Here is a 17,226-nt window from a genome sequence, read left to right on the forward strand (position 1 = left end):
CATGCGCAGACAAGACAAACAGGTCATATGCCTGTTTGTTTTCTTATTATCAAACTATGATCCTTCCCTGGGTTGTGAAGGTTGCTTTTCATGTTGTCACTGCATTTAAATTACCCTTAAGGCTTAAGGGTGTGGGCTTTTAGCCTAAGGGGCTGCATTGTGTCACTTGAATGTTTCAGTGATAACCCCACCTGTAAATATCAGCCTGAGTTGTATCGCAGGGAATGCGAGTGTTGTCTGCAGACCACAAATTTTCCTGCCATTAAAGAAGTGGGAAGCAGTGTGGCTTGGCTGACTTTCAGCTACTCCTATGTCAAAAGCTACATTTCTGAAGGGCCTGTGAGGCACGTGGGGCTTTAACTCAACTCTGTTGTCCTGCCAAAAAATGCAGAAAAAAAACCTCACAAGTTACTTCACTGCCTGGGCCGGAGCCATGGGGGAATCCCAGCAGGGCTGACAGTGACGCAGGCAGAGAGCAGACTAAAAGGAAGGGTCTGAGCTTTTGGGATACCCTGCGATTCCTGAACCAAGCTACTAGGACAACAGTTGAAGGCTTTGTGTATTCAGTCTGTGGCCGACACTTGGGTCAGTGTCAGCATGATCTATCCTGGTACTTGTCTGCCTGGATACCAGCACACAGCTGCAACATGCTGACATGTCCATCAAATCTGAAGCATTTGTATTTTGCATTTGCGTCTGCCAGTGCTGGCAGCCTTCCCAAGCAATCAAAAGCTAATTTAATCAGATCCATGCCAAAGGATACTCATCCCTCAAGAGCAGACAAGAGCTGTCAGTTTTTATTAGGCTGAGCGCTGACACATGAAACTTTAATCCACATTTAGCACACAAGTGACAATTTTTGTTCTGGATGTCTCTGTGTACAATGCACTGAAATCTTTATCTAAGATTTCCACACGTCCGACGCCTCTCTGCAGACAAAAGATTTGATTGTTAAAGATCACAATTCCATGACGTGACTGCGCAGGCACCAAATAAACCAACACGTTAATCCAGTTTGGGACGTTCATGCTATTGAATAAAAATGCAATCCCCCCCCTACCGCACCTCTCCTGCACTAGAGAAACGATCATCATAGTGTCAGTTTAGAGTTACAATACCAGTGCATTGAACTCTGCGAGCAGCAACATGCAGCCTGTCTCCTGCATGTCTGAAAGTTTTTATGGCAAAGTCAGCTTGCACACGTGAGGAATTTGTCTTAGTGCAGTTCACAAGAAGCAAGACAACGGCACGGATTTAAAGACATTTTTTGATATATTTAGCTACGCTGTAGAGTTATGTTAAAACAGTGTTAGAGCATTAACAAATTAGATTTCAGGAAACATGAAACATCATGTGATTTTCTGGTAAAACTGACTGATCATATGGAACTGAGTAATAAAGGAGTTGGTGCAAGAACCCTGCACCCAACTCACTTGTGTAAATTTTGCTAAGATGGTGTTGATGTGTTGATTGAGCTTGAGTTCAAGGAACAGGAGCTGGAATGACATTTCAAACACAACAGTTAGACAAACTGATGGAGGGACTTATTGTTTTTCCTTAGTCATCACTGTGTCTGCCTTCGTAATAAATGGCCTGTGTTGGAGCTCCTTGGTAGTTGGATATACATAGTGCATCACGCATGGCCACACATGGTCTTAACTGTCACTTGTTTGATTCCTTTGTCGTGTGTCATACCCCTCTTTCTCCCCCATTTCCTGTCTGCCTGTGTCCTTACCAATAAAGGCAAAAAGAAATGGCCAAAAACAATGTTAAAAAGAGAAGCATGTCCTGTGTTTCTCCACTAGAGCTGTCATCACATGAGATTTATGTTTGCTCTTATAATACTCGAGTCTCCCCACGTGAAGCTCTAGGTGAGGTTGTAACATGGCGGGGTCAATATCCACCAGGGAGGTGGCAGACATAAACAGCAAATGTTTCAGCTGAATCAGCAGAGAATTTTTTTTCTTTCTTTTTTTTTTTTTTAAATTTGAACTATTCATTCGATGACTTTCCTGTGGTTAGAGGAAATCCTAATTTGTTTTAGGTTGATACTTCTGTATCTGAGTCACTCACAGCTGACATTGTTCCGGGATCTAATAATAAATTTCATTTTAATACCACAAGTGTTGTCCTATTTTCATAATTCAAAAGTCCCTACGACATTGATAATCTAATTAGTAGTACAAATTTAGCTTTTTCTAATATTGCACTTCTAAATAGGACCCAAATAAATGGATGAAATGTCAATTTAGCAGCACATAGATCAGGTTTATTTCCATTAGTTGTCATGTGAATCCAGACTTTTTTTTATATTTATGAGCAGGAACTTCAGATCATTCATGCTGTAACATCAGTTACTACAAATCACTTTGAGCCTTGCTCACTTGCACAGCTGACTCCTGCTGTGATAAATAGCCACAGATTTCACTGCTGAGAAGTGGATCACTGGATTATTTTTTGCTATATGCCCACTTAATTTATGGCATAGCTGGGGCTAATCAGATTTGGCTCGCTGTGTTGCTTCGGCTCGCTGGAAGAGGTCAGAGGAAAGTGCGTGACGAGCCTGTGCGACACTTCCTCAATGATCTTGTTGTTGGTGCAGTGGGGCTCAATGGACCCTGTGTTATTGCTTTGCGAGGTAATACTGCAAGGAATGTGAGAGAGGGACCCATAATCAAGACCAGTACCACTGACCGACTTCTTGTTTTTATGCTTTTTCGTTTCCTTTTTTTTTTTTATATGTAGAAAAGATCATGAATGGCTACTGTTTGGCTACTCCGCACACGCCTACTCTTTATCTTCTGTCACACTGAATGCTAACCAGTGTTTACATGAAGAAGTACATGTAAGAACATGTCATTTATAGAGGAAATGTAGTAATACTATGGTACTACTAGTATTACCAAACTTCTTTAAAAATGTATTTGCTTCCCTACACCACAAAGCCTTTTTATGAATTATTACATTTTGCTCACCACCTGATTTTGTTTTTAGGTGGAGTTCTTATTCTGTCAATCGTAGGCCTGTCAGTGAGATCTTGTCTATACATAGTCTGCATATTTTTGCCATGTGTACGTCTTTGGTAACCTCTCCTGCAGAAAAAGACACAAAAAGCCGCCTCAACAGCTTGATTTTAGCTGCAGGGAAGAGCTCAAAGCTGTTACTTGAAACAAATTATTTATTTTGTGTAAAACAAACAACCTAGAAGTTATTTGCTGTCAGTTGTTTTTCTGTTAAAGATGTGACAATATAGGAGCTATGTTTAAGTCCGTTGTTATTTATGAAGGTATGTAAACATGTGTAAACAGAAATGGGCTTATACAAACGTATGAGGAGTTTAAAGTAAAAGAGGTCTTCAAAGTCTTGTGTTCTATTATAATTCAACGTTTTGTGCTGCAAACTTTCCCGTCAAGTGTTAAACTAATAAAACTGATCAGGATTGGATCACATTTCTTATTTAATGTTGATATAAAAATGTAGAGACAGGTAGAGAATAGTTCTGGAGCTACTATGATCAGGAACCAACAGAGAAGTGTGAGAAGTTTGTACAGGAATGTTTGTGTTGATAACAACGGCACAAAGCCTGTTCCACTACTAACGTATAGTACACACTGACATGATGCTGCTGTGTGATGAAAATCTGCCGTCCGTAGACTTTACACTGATGCTGGCTATGATAGAAATCATCTGACTGCAAGTCAGGTTGGAATCTTTTTATTCAAAGCAGGCGTAGCATGAGCAAGAACACGATAGCTCATTTGATAAAGAAAGTACAGTACATCATGTATCATGTGCAGAAACTGCACCACCAGAAAATCCAGGGAAGATGTTGTAGTACCACCCACACTGATTTACATGTGATCTTTAGGAAGTGAAGCGCAGAAACACCAGTGCTTAGCATATGTCTTTTAACATTCAGGTTCTGTCTCATTTTCCTAGTCAAGCAGAACAGACAGAAGTTAATTTTAATACCTAGTTTTAACTCACACAAAGACCTCACCGAGTTCATCTCAAACCACGCGGCTTTATCAGGCAAGAAAAAAAAAGATGCTTTCAGTACATAAAAGGAAATGAAGAGACTTTATTCCATATTTTGAAATGCAAGATATGTATCTGCACTGAGGTTGGCACATGAAAACAGATCAACTTACTGAAGAAAAACCCACTGTGTTTGTGTCTGTTACTTTCTGAGAACTTTTTACTGCACTGTCACGTTTGTGGCACACATGTTGGAAGCACCACGCGTGCAGTCATTGTGCTCTTGAAAAGAGGTCACAAAGACGAATTCCCTCACATTCACCACAGTGTGAAATTAGAAGACTTTAATGCTCTTTGTGGAGTACCTTTTACAGACTTTGTGTCTATGCAAGCAGCCAGTCTTTTATGTGCATGTGTGTGTGTGTGTGTATATAAATGCATCTATGCGAGGCCATGTGGGTCTCTTTATCTCGTTGGAATTAGACCCTTAGCTCTTGTTCTTATCACTGTTTGCTCAGACCTTGCAATCTTCCACCTCTCAAATGTGGGTTTAAAAAAAAAAAAGAGGATTAACCCATTAGCTGTCATCGTTTCTACTTTATCCCTCTTTCAGCCAACTCTTGAAGTTACTGTTCCGGTGGCTCCTCCCCGCACCACTTATGTCTCCTGCCACCTATCCCAGCAGGCTGGCCTCCTTTTAGCCAATTAAGGTCTTACAGAGGGTCAGCTGTGCATTTTGATTTGGATTGTTTTTTACCTTGTATAAAGCGTTTTTTTTTTTTTTTTTTTTTTTGCACAGTGATTATTTCTATATCTCCTGAGGGTAAATAGTTCATAGTCATCTTGGTTTCCTAGTGCTCTCCATGATGTCCTATAACAATGGTGGTAAACACAAGAAGCCAAGTAGTTGTATTTATAGGCAGGCAAACATGCACTTTTATAAATCTCTGGAAATTGTGAAGGAAGTCTTCCATTGGTCTGCTAAATATATGTGACAAATAGTCTATATCAAAGTCATTTTGATATGTTAAATGTTGCTAAATGATGGAGCAAAACCATGAGTCAACTAGGTTGTTAGTCGTTTAGTTTGACTGACAGCAAAAAGAGTACAGGCAGACCATGAAGCCTATTTGTTCTCTGGCTGTAGTCAAAACTCGACAGTGCAACATTTTTTGAAACAAAGCAGCATTTCCAAATAATAGCTTGTTACTGTCCCAAGGGGTTGATGTAAAGTACAGTGGTGATTTCCCACACTGGCCACAGTATAAAAGAGCCTCTCGAAGGGGTTTTTTATCCTTGGACCACTGAGACTAAACTAAGGTTTAGATATTGAATGCCTTATCACTTTAGTCAAGGTCTGGTTATTCATAATGTGCGAGAACGAGATAGCAAAGGCAACTTCCAGCCAGTCTGCAGATCGAAGCTGCACCCAAAATTGGTTGACGTAGCTCCACCAGCTTCCTAAAACCTTATTTTTGTGTATTGTGGAAATCTGGCTTGTTGACTGCGATATAAACCAGTAGGACTCTGTCCCTCGTCATTATTGAGAACCGATGATCTAAGAATCAATCAATCAGAATATTCAAGATGTCATTTCATGCCTGCGTTCACCTGTTGCTCATTTCTATTGAACATAAGCATGAAGGGGCAGTTCGAGGTGTGTTGATGATTCAGATCAGCGCCTGTAGTGTTTGCTTGGAATACAACCTGCAGTCTTGAGGTTTATAGGACTGTAAACATCTAGACTGATGGATTAGTGCCTGAGCTATTGTTCTTGATCAAGCAACCCACAGTTGATTATCCCTCCTGATGGGTGGATACGTGCACACACGTCATGACTTGTCTTCTTGTCTTCTTGTCTTTGGCTCAAAGTCTTCCTTACAGCGACACAATACATCAAGTGCTATGTTGACATGTTTTCTAGTCATTACACAACCTTTTCCACTGTCATAGAAAATGTTGTATAAGCACGAAACCCACCTCCTCATTTGAGGAAGCGAGGGAAACATTTGTAGTAACGCAATGTAATTTGCACCATCTAGCATGTAGGAAACCATGATGCCTGTGATGTGCAGTAGCATGAAGCAAAGCAACCACTTCTGCTTCCCTCTGCACAGGAAGAATCTGTAGCTTTATTGTAATCACTTCTGTCTTTGAAATAACATGTATACATACATATAACCACACCGCGTGAGAGAGTATCTGAATTAGTTTTTGCATCAAACACGGAATTAACAATAGATCTAGTGCTGATTTGCAAAGTGTGGCTACTTGACATGTTGATTAATGGGTATTGTAAATATAATACTATGGGCTGTTCTCTCGTGAATTTGCATTAGAGTCACTTAATGCAAAATAAATGCATACTCTAGAGGTGCCACCAGTAGTTCTTCATTTCCACTCTGAGCACAAGTTTTGTGCCGGAGTGAAGTAGAACAGAGACAAGTTGTCTCAGTCGAACCAGATGCTTCTAGGTAAGATGTTTTAATCCTGCTTATACTGGTGCTATTCTCCGTCTGACAACTCCAGGCGTTCAGTTCATTCACTTCGCTCTTAAAGAATGCAATGAATCAGTATTGAATATCTGTCAGCAGCCTTGCTGCATCTGCTCCGTCAGTTGTCACTTCCTTCACTCTCTGAAGAAACACAAGTTTCACAGCTCTTATTTCCTTGCGCAACATTTCTTTACCATGCAGCCATACTATAGGCTGACTGAAATAGTCTTTCCTGTGCATGCTGCGCATCATTTATTGACTCTCTTGCTTGTTTGTATTGTTGCCGTGTTGCGTTTTTATTCAACTGCTTTTAGCATTGTTTGCTGTAGAGGCAGGACTTTGTGGTTTTTAAGTACATTTTGTCGCTCACGCATCTGACCAGTTTAAGTGAGGAGCCGCAGTGTATCAACTGTGTGTGTGCTGACTGCTGCTGGTTGGCTGTTTAGTTGGGACTGAGGGCATCTGTCTTCTTGTTGCTCTTCAAACTTGTTATTGTGGCTGAGTCAGTTCATGTCACTCCTCTGCATTACGACTATTCCTGATACACAAACTGTGGCTCTGTGTGCACATTTTAGGTTACTCTGCTTCCTGTAGAGGAATGCACTTTTTTAAGGCGTGTAAACTTGTTTTTTTCCATGAGGAAATGTACATGAATATGACACATCACACATGCGTCACAACTCTTTGTGTATTTGGAGGTACACACACTGGTACTGTATGAATATAAGACTTGTGTTCATGAGATTGTTGTTAGTTTCTATTTGGATCTCTTATCCTTGCATTAGCAGAAGGCTGAAACAACTACTTCCAGAATAACATTGACAACCAGGATGTTTGTGGGTGTTGTCTATCTTCTCATCATGCTTTCATGAGTATGTAAACATAAGATATGGAATACAGTCCATTTTCCTGTGAGAAGAACTTAATTTCACTCTCCAGCATATTGGAGAGACTTGTGTATGTCTTCAGAAAGTGCCTACATCCTAATTACACCACTATACCCATGAAAAATGGGTATGATTTTCTCAGAACCACATGAGCCGCACACAGGAGAAAAACAGCCCTCCCAAGAAAGAATTATCCCCTCTGGTTATATCCTCACTGCAGTATGATGATGAGGTGTATTGTGGTCAAGGATTACCGTGGTGGCCACGTTTCAGTGTCTTTATTTTGCCTTTAGGAGCTGCTGACTCAAAAGAAATTGTGAAACCTTGTTTTCAAATGGATGGAAGTTTAAGCATTTTAAAACTACAAAGCTAAGCCTGTTACATTGACAAAAAAAACAAAAAAAAACGTGTTGTATGGACGTGATCAGTCATAATATGAGCAAAGAAAAACTGTGAGATTATAGATGGAGCAATTTTGTGTAATATAATAACATATGCAACAAAGCTAGAAAGGAGTCAGTATGAAAGTGTTTTTCAGCAACCTAAAGCCAATTGAATAGCACCGAGTGGTTGTAATAGTAACACAAATCCAACTGTAACTCGAGATCAAGTCATTCATGCTTTCAGAGTGTATTCGGTGTAGGAGTACAATGCAAAACTTGGAGACAAGATGAAAACAGGTGGTGGTTACAGAGATCTGTTCCTGTATTAGTCAGCGTATCTGAATGAGTGGTGGGGTACAGTCACTGCTGCCTCCTGTCATGACTCGTGCTTCAGCATGTCCAGCACCTGTGCTCGAAATTTATTTCCCCACACGCTGTTGACTTGGTGTTCAGCTCTTATCACTGCCCGACTGATTTGAGACACAACCTTCCCAAAACCAGACTTCTTAACTTTTTGAACACATTTTGAGTAAACAGAGAGTGAGCAGGATAGTTAGTTTCTCATACTAGTGTGATACTCAGGTATAGCTGGCTTCACTGTTTTAACGGTTGACAACTGGGAACAGATGGTATTGACACCAGAAAGCCTGTTGCTTATAACAGAGACTGCTTTGCATACCTGAGCACTTTTGGGAACAGGTATGTAGGAGAAACACAACTGCCCACAGAAGTCATAGAAAAACTCCCCTCTGTGTCTTGTACTTTTGAATGAGGGGGAAAAACATACCAGTCATACCTGAGCAAAGTCTCACCTCTGAATATTAATTCTGTGTTTTAACCAACTTAATGTGATGTTGAGTGACATTGCTCACTTTTGCTGTTGGGCTGAAATTCATGTTGGCTCAGAGCCAACCAGGTGAAGAAAGTGACGGTTCTTCCTGTGATTTCACTTCCTCTTGTTGTGGAGGCTAAAAACATTGTGTTTTGTGTGTGCAGCCTGTCTGGTCTGTTTGTGTGAGTACTCCTGCACATGTTGCCCAACAGACAAAAACTCAACAAATGTGTATTTAAGCTTTTGCCATTTCTGTGTGTGAAATAGGACGTCTTCCTCGCTTGTGATCTGGTCGTCATGGCTGTAGTTTTTTCTGCTCTTCTGCAACTCGTGAAAGTTTTACAAAACTACAGTCAGTCACTTCATAGTGATCACGTTCTCTTAAGTAATATGTTGGACTTTTTCTTGCTGTATCGTCTGTTACCTTTTTTTATTTGTGTAACTCTTTATATGATAAGTGGGTTACAAAATGAGGAAACAAACCCAATGCAACAGCAGAAACACAACATATACAATACATACACTGTGGTATTTGATTTTGCAGAACAGGATCAATCCAGAGGAGAGGATGTTAAAGATGTCCTCTTACGTGAAAGGCCAAAGAATGGAAACAGAGATGTATTTGACTGATGCTTTGGGGAAAGTTGTTTAACTGTTTTGGACCTTTGCCACAATAAAACACTTAGGCCCTTCAACCAAAGTCAACTGATGTTAGCAGACACGGGGGAAGTGGCAGTCTGACACTGTTATTTTTTCTCTCCCTCAGGTCTTTGTAGTCTGTCAGCATCTTGTACTCCAGCCTTCGCGCCTACTTCTTGTGCCTCATTGAACGCTGCGCGACTCAGCTCTGCGGCCGGCTTTAGTTTCCCCCCAACTGCAGGTAAAACCATTGAGACAAGAGAGAGGCCTCTGTCTCCAGCAGACCACTGACTGCATGTCTCAGAGCTCTGACCGACCCCCCTTCTCCTTCTCCTCCTCCTCCTTCTACTTCTTCTCAAGGACCCACATATCCACATAACCATAACCTCCCAGCCTCCAGCCCGCTACTAGCTCCTTCACCACAGGCACGGTTGGCAATCGCTCTGCCTGGGAGGAAGAATCGATCATCGTTCCCCAATTGGTGCTCCTTCAGTGGAGGAGAGAGGGGAAGGAAGGCAGCTAAACACCGTGTCGCTTTCCCCGGAGATGAAGCTGCAGGCCGTCATGGAGAACCTGCACAGGCAGCAAAGGGCCAAGCTGCTGATGGAGCAGCAGCTACAGCAGCAAGCAGCAGCCCAACACACTCAGATCCGCACAGGTGGAGGAGGTGACGAGCCAATGGGGAGCCCAGCCCCTGAGGCGGAGCAGGCCCAGATAGCGGCACTGGCAGCCATGCGTGCCGTAGCGGCCGGGCTGCAGAGGGTGTCAGACAGCCCCATGTCAGAGCGCAGCAGTGGCGGCGAAGAAGAAGGTGACGATGATGACGATGATGAAGGGGAGGAGCATTACAAGGACATGATGGGGTCAGATGAGGAAGAGCAGCTGTAAGTACTGAATTTATTGTTTTTAGTGAAATTGCCCTAAAACACATAATCTGGTCTTCATTGGTGAGCGTCTTTTAAACAACGTTCTGTTTTTGATAAACACAGCAAACAGAAATGGGACGAGGAAGACTTTGAAGGCGAGATGGAAGAAGACTTTGACGATGACCTGGCTGAGGAGGGTTTACCGACGGGCCATGATGCAGTGGCTCCTGGGAAGGGTATCCTCCTGCTGCCCCATCGTCAACTCCACCCTCACTCCCAGCTACTGAAGGCCCGTCCCAGTGTGGACCAGGAGGCCCGCGTAGCAATCCTGCCCCCCCATGCCACACACAGCCATCTGGGTGGGCAGGATCATGGAGAATGGACCTATGAGGAACAGTTCAGACAGGTAGGATGTCTTCATATACCTCTAACTCCTACTGTGACTTAATTTTGAATAATCACATGAAAAAAACGTTCAAGGTTCAATCACACCAGCATGGCTGCACTTTGGCCGCCGGACCGGATCGCAGCCGCTCTAGACAATATTTGTTATCCCACTAGAAGCAGCACAAAAAATGCTGTCATGCAACGTCAAGCAACAGAAAGTAGACCAAGCTAGCCATAAGTCATTAAGACATAGAAATAGCATACAGAATTCGGTCAATTTTAAAAATAAAACACCCTGTGCAAACTTCTGACCGTAAAAACAACCAGAAGAGAAACTATTTAACTACATAGCCTGATAGAAGAACATTAACCAAGTAAAAATGACCAAATCTGACAAAGTGTGGTGGGTATAAAGCCATGTGGATAATGGACCAAAATGTGTCACGGCTGTGACATAACAGAGCCATATCCGGTGCAGTCCAGGCGTCAGTCATATCACAGTATGTGGCTTTGACTCATGCAGTCTTTACTGTTGGTTGATTATATTTGAAGCCGAAGACTGCTGCCATGTTTTCACTGTGGCTAAAGGCTTAAAGTATCCTAAAGTCAGCTGCTGTAGCACTCCATAAATCTAAAAATGTTGGTTGTTGACCAGCGAGCCACATCTGGCCTTCACACCCCTCACATCATGTCACTTTCTCAGCTGCACATGAAGTAATCTGACCAGGGTGGGAAATTAACACCAGCCACTAGCCAAATGTTGATGAACTCTAAGTTGAGGCTTTTAAGTTTGAGTTTGCCACCTGACATTCTGGCAGAGTACATCTGTTAAAGGTTCTGGTCTAAACAATCAGTTATTCTGGTGGAGCAGCTTCGTCCCCTCTGAGAATTGACATTTGCTACGTAAAAGTAAAAAAAAAAAAAAAAGGCTAGTTTCCTGTCATGAATAGGACTGCATGCTGAGGAAGAGAAGCTGAGGGCAGTGGGGGAGGAGGCATTGGGTTAGGGTGCATTTTAACAGCTTTACCATGCTGGCATTTACTGTAAACATGTTAGTGGGCTGGATATTATGAGGGAGGCCCCGGTGGAATAAGATGGGCTGTTTACGTGAGGAGATTTAAGTCTGTCAACAGCTCAGTTAAGATGGAGGCCTGCTGCCAGGAGACTGGGAAACGATGTGAAATCGCTACTGATAATAAAAAAAGACATCTGTAATCATGCCATCTTGTAGAGTACATGGTCATTTTACAAATTACATTGTCCCACACCTTTAGTATTGTATGAAATATGGTGAGAATGCTCTGTTTTTGGTAAGTTGATCATTAAAGAATAAAAAAAAAAAGAATTGATTATTGGTCAAATGAATAGCCTCCTTATGCCCTTAACTTTCAAAATAACATTTAGAGATTGTAATAATAATTTGACTTTGGTATCTGTCTGTCAAATGTAATCAAGCCCTTTTAAACTCTCCTCTGACTTAAAAAACTCAAAACTGGAATTAAAGTGTGGCATCTACCCAGCCACCATTTTACTGCATCTTATATGACATAATGGAAGCCACTGTTGAAATGCAAATATGTGTGTCTGTAGCAATTTGAAAACCATAAAAATGTTTGACATTATGAGCAGGAGCCTGTCATTTATCTGAGCAGAAACTACCTCAGAAACTACTAACTCTTTTTAGAAGAGTCAACTGGCTTCAGTATGTTGGAGGTAAATCACCTTCAACACATTTCACCCAGCCTGCATGTGCTTCATTTTTAAACCTAACCACACATTCTGTAATTTAAGGCATTTCTTGTAATTACAGAGTGTATGGAATAAAACTCCCCTAAAACATATACTCTGCTTCTCTAAATAGTCCACCCCTCCCTACGTGAAGCTTTGTGTGAATGACTTGAATTGATACACTCAACGGTTGGTGGTTTTTGTATGTCAGGTAGGACATTCAGTGCATTTTTATCATGATATGTCAGTCAGTCAGTCTGTGACAGTTACATAATCAAGACAGCTTGGCTGTTAAGATAGTGTTACCCAATCCATTGTTGATTAAGTACTGTATGTCACGCCTATAAAGCATATAACTCCTCCTACTATGGAGACCAAACGGCAGACTTTCATTTGAAGCCTTCTGTATTTTAACATGATATAGGGAACCCAGCAACAACGGTCACATCTGTTTGCAGGGAGTTAACCTCGATACTTCTTCATAATATTTTGAATCCAGGATTTCAGTTGCACAGAAATAATTCTGACCTTGGATGATTACTGTGATTAGTAATAATTACAGCTTTGGTCTGTAATATAATGCCCTGTGAACATGCTGTGTCTGCATGTGTGTAAAGCACAGATGACAGATCTTTTATGATGAAGACAGCCTGTCCCCTGATAATTCTAACCCCAATGCAAATCAAACTCAGTGATTTCGGCCTTGATATATATTTGGTGAGTGCCATTTTTCTTCTGCTTCTTCTTTCTCTTCTGAAACTGCCGCTGTGGTTTCTTTTCATCATGTGAAAAGGACACTGTAGTTAAATCTACAGACTACAGCTTTTAAAGCATTCTCGGTGCAAACTTTCACATTCTCTTTGCTTGTTTAACAGGTTAGGACTTTTATATTGTAACATCTGTAAAAGTGGTTAGTGGTGACTCACAAGCCCCTAAGCTATATCCGGCTGTAGGTGAGCCTTACATTTCAGTGAGAATTTAGTTATAATTTTTTTTTTTAATTACACACACACACAGAAGACAGAAGAAGTGTAAAGAGCTGACAAGATTTTTAGTTAGTTATTCTTACAATTAGGGTCCCCTGCTTATGCGAAAGGCCAAAGTGTGCCCTTAACGAGTGAAGATCGCATTGTCTGTTCTATATATACAAAGACAATATGTAATAAATGTTTTTTCCCTTGAAAGTCTCTCAGATTCACCGGAGAAAGTCAATATGTCCAATCTGAGTGAAACAGCATTGTGGGACCCTACAACCTCCACTTCCATGAGTAAATCGTGTGCACGTTGAGTAATTTGGAGGTCCCTTGGTGGAGAGGAAGGGGTTAAGGCTATACAGTTTATTTTGGGCAGGTGGGTGGAGGCTGTTGGAATGTGCCTGAGGGAGGGTGATAATGTGGCCACTAGGAACCCCAGATCCTCAGCAGAAACCTGGCGTGCCTCTATCAGTGTACTGCAGTTGGAGCTCTTCAAACTGAGAACTGTCTTTTTCCTTTTGTCCGTGCAAACTATGACATTTATACAGAGAAATTTCAAAAGAAACCTCTTCCTCCTCACATCACATGGGATTCAGTAGGTGGGAAAATGCTAATTAGATCAGTGAATATAAATAAAACCATGAAGTAACAAATTATATTGTAGTATAACAACAGTCTAGTAAAAGGTCCAGCACTAATGTAGTGAACCTGCTTTAATAATACTAGTAGAATAAGTTGACCCAGTGAAATGGGGCCAGAAAAAAAGAGTCCATGGAAAAAGTTGAACATCAGTTCTTCACACCTATCTAGAGTCAAGGTGTCAAAAGTGCACACAAACCTTTTTAGGTGAGGTTAGCCTCAGGTTGTATGTGGCTAAGATGTACCAGCCAACCTGCATTCCTGGAGAATCACCCAGCCACCTTCCACTTTCCACACTCTCAGCTGAAAGGTCAAACTAAATCTAGCCAGGAGGCGCTGTCTGTTAGGCTGTCTGATTACACTGCGGTTTTAAGTGAATTAATCAAAATATTCAAGGCACTTTGCCAGCACTGTCATATCTGTCTGTGGCAGAATGAAATAAATGATTTGAGTAGCTATCAAATTATGCCAACATCACTGGATAATTTTGTAATTGAAACTGATTTGCTTTGCTGGTGGAGTGCCATTTCAACTGAGTTATTTCAGTGATACCGACACAACCCTCCCCCCATACATCTGTTCTTTTAAATATCCATATCACTATCACCCTTTGAATCAGACTCTGCGTTTTTTATTTCCGGGAAATGTTTACACTCCTTTTAAGGCTAATGGTGCATCGGCTAACCTGCTGCCAGTAGGCTTGCAAGCATCTGTTCCAATCAGACACCGAGCAAAGTGCTGGATAGGTTTTGAAGGGAAATATATTTTTTGCCACCCCCAGTGATATTCAACCATGGCGACAGTATCATCAAGACAGTTAGAGTGACATCTGATTATGCAGAGTAATGGAGACTGTGTGTGTGTGTGTGTGTGTGTGTGTGTGTGTGCGTGTGCGTGTGTGTTGGAGCAGCAGAAAAGAGACAAATGTCCTAAATCCTCCTAAAAGTAACAAAACATGTAACCATTACAAAAGAAAATGGATATTTCTATTATTCATATTTTGTTTAGTTGTATAAAACCACTTGAATGAGCTGCCCAAATTTAAAGTAAATGTAGCTATGGTACATCTGAAGAGGATTCAGTTGTATTAAGAAGCATTATAAATCATTTTGTCTCCACTGAGATACGAACTAAAAATCCCCCAATTTTACATAAGCTACAAAAGCTATTGGAGCAAATACTACAAAATATGTGGTAAAAATAGTAATTGTAGTTAAAAAAAAAAAAAAAAGATATCATATGTATACAGTATCTCTCACACGTACATGAGTGAATACTGTAAGGATAGGACAGTTTGGTCATATTATTTTCATGCGTCCTACTTTTGATGACTCCATTTTAATTATACCTGCCAACTGTTTCTAATTAAAGGTGGGTCAAGAATTATAGTAATGCTCCAACTAATCCAAGGGAAGTTATAGAGCTAGAAGAGCAGTTTAAGGTCCAGAGGAAGGTCAGCAATAGCGGCAGCAGTCTTGACGTCTCCATTTACAGACACGCAAGCATGCCATCATGTAAACGGTGTAGTCAACTATTCTAGCCCAATTTTACATTAGCTACATAAGCTAGCGTTTATTTGTTGGTTTGTTAAGGGCCTTTAGGGCAAATTGCAGCGCAAGCAGCTACTGAGGGGTAACACTTTGTAAACCATAAGCTTTGCTTGTAATATAGGCTACAAATATTGCCTACCTGTGAAAACACACTTGATATGCCTATTTCCATGTCAGGGCTTTCCTTCTCCTTTTTCCCCTTCCTCTTTATATTGTGCAGCTCCATCTTTGGTGCCTGGCTTGCTGCCTTGTTTCTTTTGGCCATTTGGCGAGTATTCAATGGGGTTGAATGTGCCGTTGTTGAGTTGTGCTGCACTTTGTTTGGCAGTACACCATAACGGTTAGCTAATGCCTATCTTTGATAAACCTTTTGACCAACTTCTCAACTGCCAACATGGTTATTGTCAGAGTTAAAAGGATGAGAAAAGTTTTCATGAATTATGTACTTAATTTGACCTTTTGATATTAATTTTTTTTCTGTCCACCGAGAAAGATGTTGGCTCTTCAGCTTCAGGGAAGCCTTTTCATCCACAAAATATTTTTGTACAATCATTATATGGTTTCATCAATGTGTAGTCTCTTCGATGCTATTAAATACATTCATACAACTGCCCCACTCCGCTGCCCCCTTTTGTAAATAATATCCTCCTCAGGCCAGAAATCGTCCAGAGGCCATGTTGAGCCTTTGAAGTCTCCTCTCCAGTGTCTCTGTCTACGTTAAACACCAGCAGCTGGGCAGATGGAGCCCAGATGGACAGTAAAGTAGGGATGTCTTTAAAAATTCATGGCACTCACCATGATCAGGGTGAATGGAGGGGAGCTGGCATTAAACATTAAATTGCTCACACACACATACACTCATTGAGAGCAGGGGGGGAAGGGGGCAGTTAGTGACTACAGGAAGTGTAGCTCGAATGAGAGCCAATTGGGAGCGACACTTATTGGGATTGCCCATCAGGTTTGTGCTGATACAGCTATTTTATAAGTGCTCGCTGGGTTTATATTCCTCTGGCGTTAAGCCTGGGGGTCTTTTGATCTGACGTGGGATTGTATGAATAGGCCGGACCATGTTGTTTTTGAATTTTTATATGAAGTTGTGCATTTTCACAGCTGTATGTTTGTTTAGTTAAAAGGCACTAGAAGGGCAAAATTGAAGCCCGCTGAGTGCTGCCTTGAAATTAAAATATACAAACTCTCTCACAGTGTCCATAGGTTGATAAAGTCACTCAGTGAATAAAGTTTAATCCCTTTTGCTGTTAATGAATAACTAACATCCAACTATGTTAATTACCAAGCTTTGTCTTTGCACAACTTAAACAACATTTTACACACCACTCACAATCCATTTCCTTAAATTTAGTCCATTAACTGAAAAGCAACAAAGTCTTTAAGTAAAGCACATCATCTGGACTTGGTTTTCCCAACAGTAGTCTACACGGGTTGAGCATATGAGATCTTTCATTGTGTTATTATGTTCTGCTGCAATCTATGTTTAACAACAAAAAAAACAAGAGGTTAAGGGGGCCCTGTTCATGTCATGAAAACAAAAGGCAGAGGCAGCATGGAAAGACTTCCTGTTGAGACGCGTAGCAGGAGGAAAGAGTAGGTGTGACTGAGGGAGCAGGAAAAAAAGTCAGTTGGCACTGGATTTTGAACAACTGTCAAGAGTGTGTAGTACGTGCTCATTTTGACTATGAAGCGCTGCAGAGCATTAGAATCGTGTCTAACACCTAGCGTGCAGCACAGAGCTGATGTCAGAAACTGTACAGCCATGGGGATTCTGGAAACTGGCAGAGGTTCAATACGTAGGAGGATGGGGGGGGTGGGGGTGGTTGTAGCAGGAATGTAAACAAAGATTGCGTAAAGGC

The 17,226-nt window shown here is 41.3% G+C and overlaps 1 protein-coding gene across 2 annotated transcripts in view; it reads left to right on the forward strand.

Moving 5' to 3' along the window:
- The window catches only part of arid3a (AT-rich interactive domain 3A), a 45,293-nt gene that overhangs the window by 4,424 nt on the left and 23,643 nt on the right, over positions 1–17,226 (forward strand). For both annotated transcript variants that reach the window (XM_019259631.2, XM_010742689.3), the window contains exons 2-4: positions 9,342–9,455; positions 9,575–10,098; positions 10,204–10,486. In XM_019259631.2, coding sequence (XP_019115176.2) covers positions 9,761–10,098; positions 10,204–10,486 — 621 coding nt within the window. In that variant the 5' untranslated portion in view covers positions 9,342–9,455; positions 9,575–9,760. The remainder of the gene's footprint in view (positions 1–9,341; positions 9,456–9,574; positions 10,099–10,203; positions 10,487–17,226) is intronic.

The sequence above is a fragment of the Larimichthys crocea genome, chromosome XVII (genome assembly GCF_000972845.2).
Source record: "Larimichthys crocea isolate SSNF chromosome XVII, L_crocea_2.0, whole genome shotgun sequence".
NCBI lineage: Eukaryota > Metazoa > Chordata > Actinopteri > Sciaenidae > Larimichthys > Larimichthys crocea.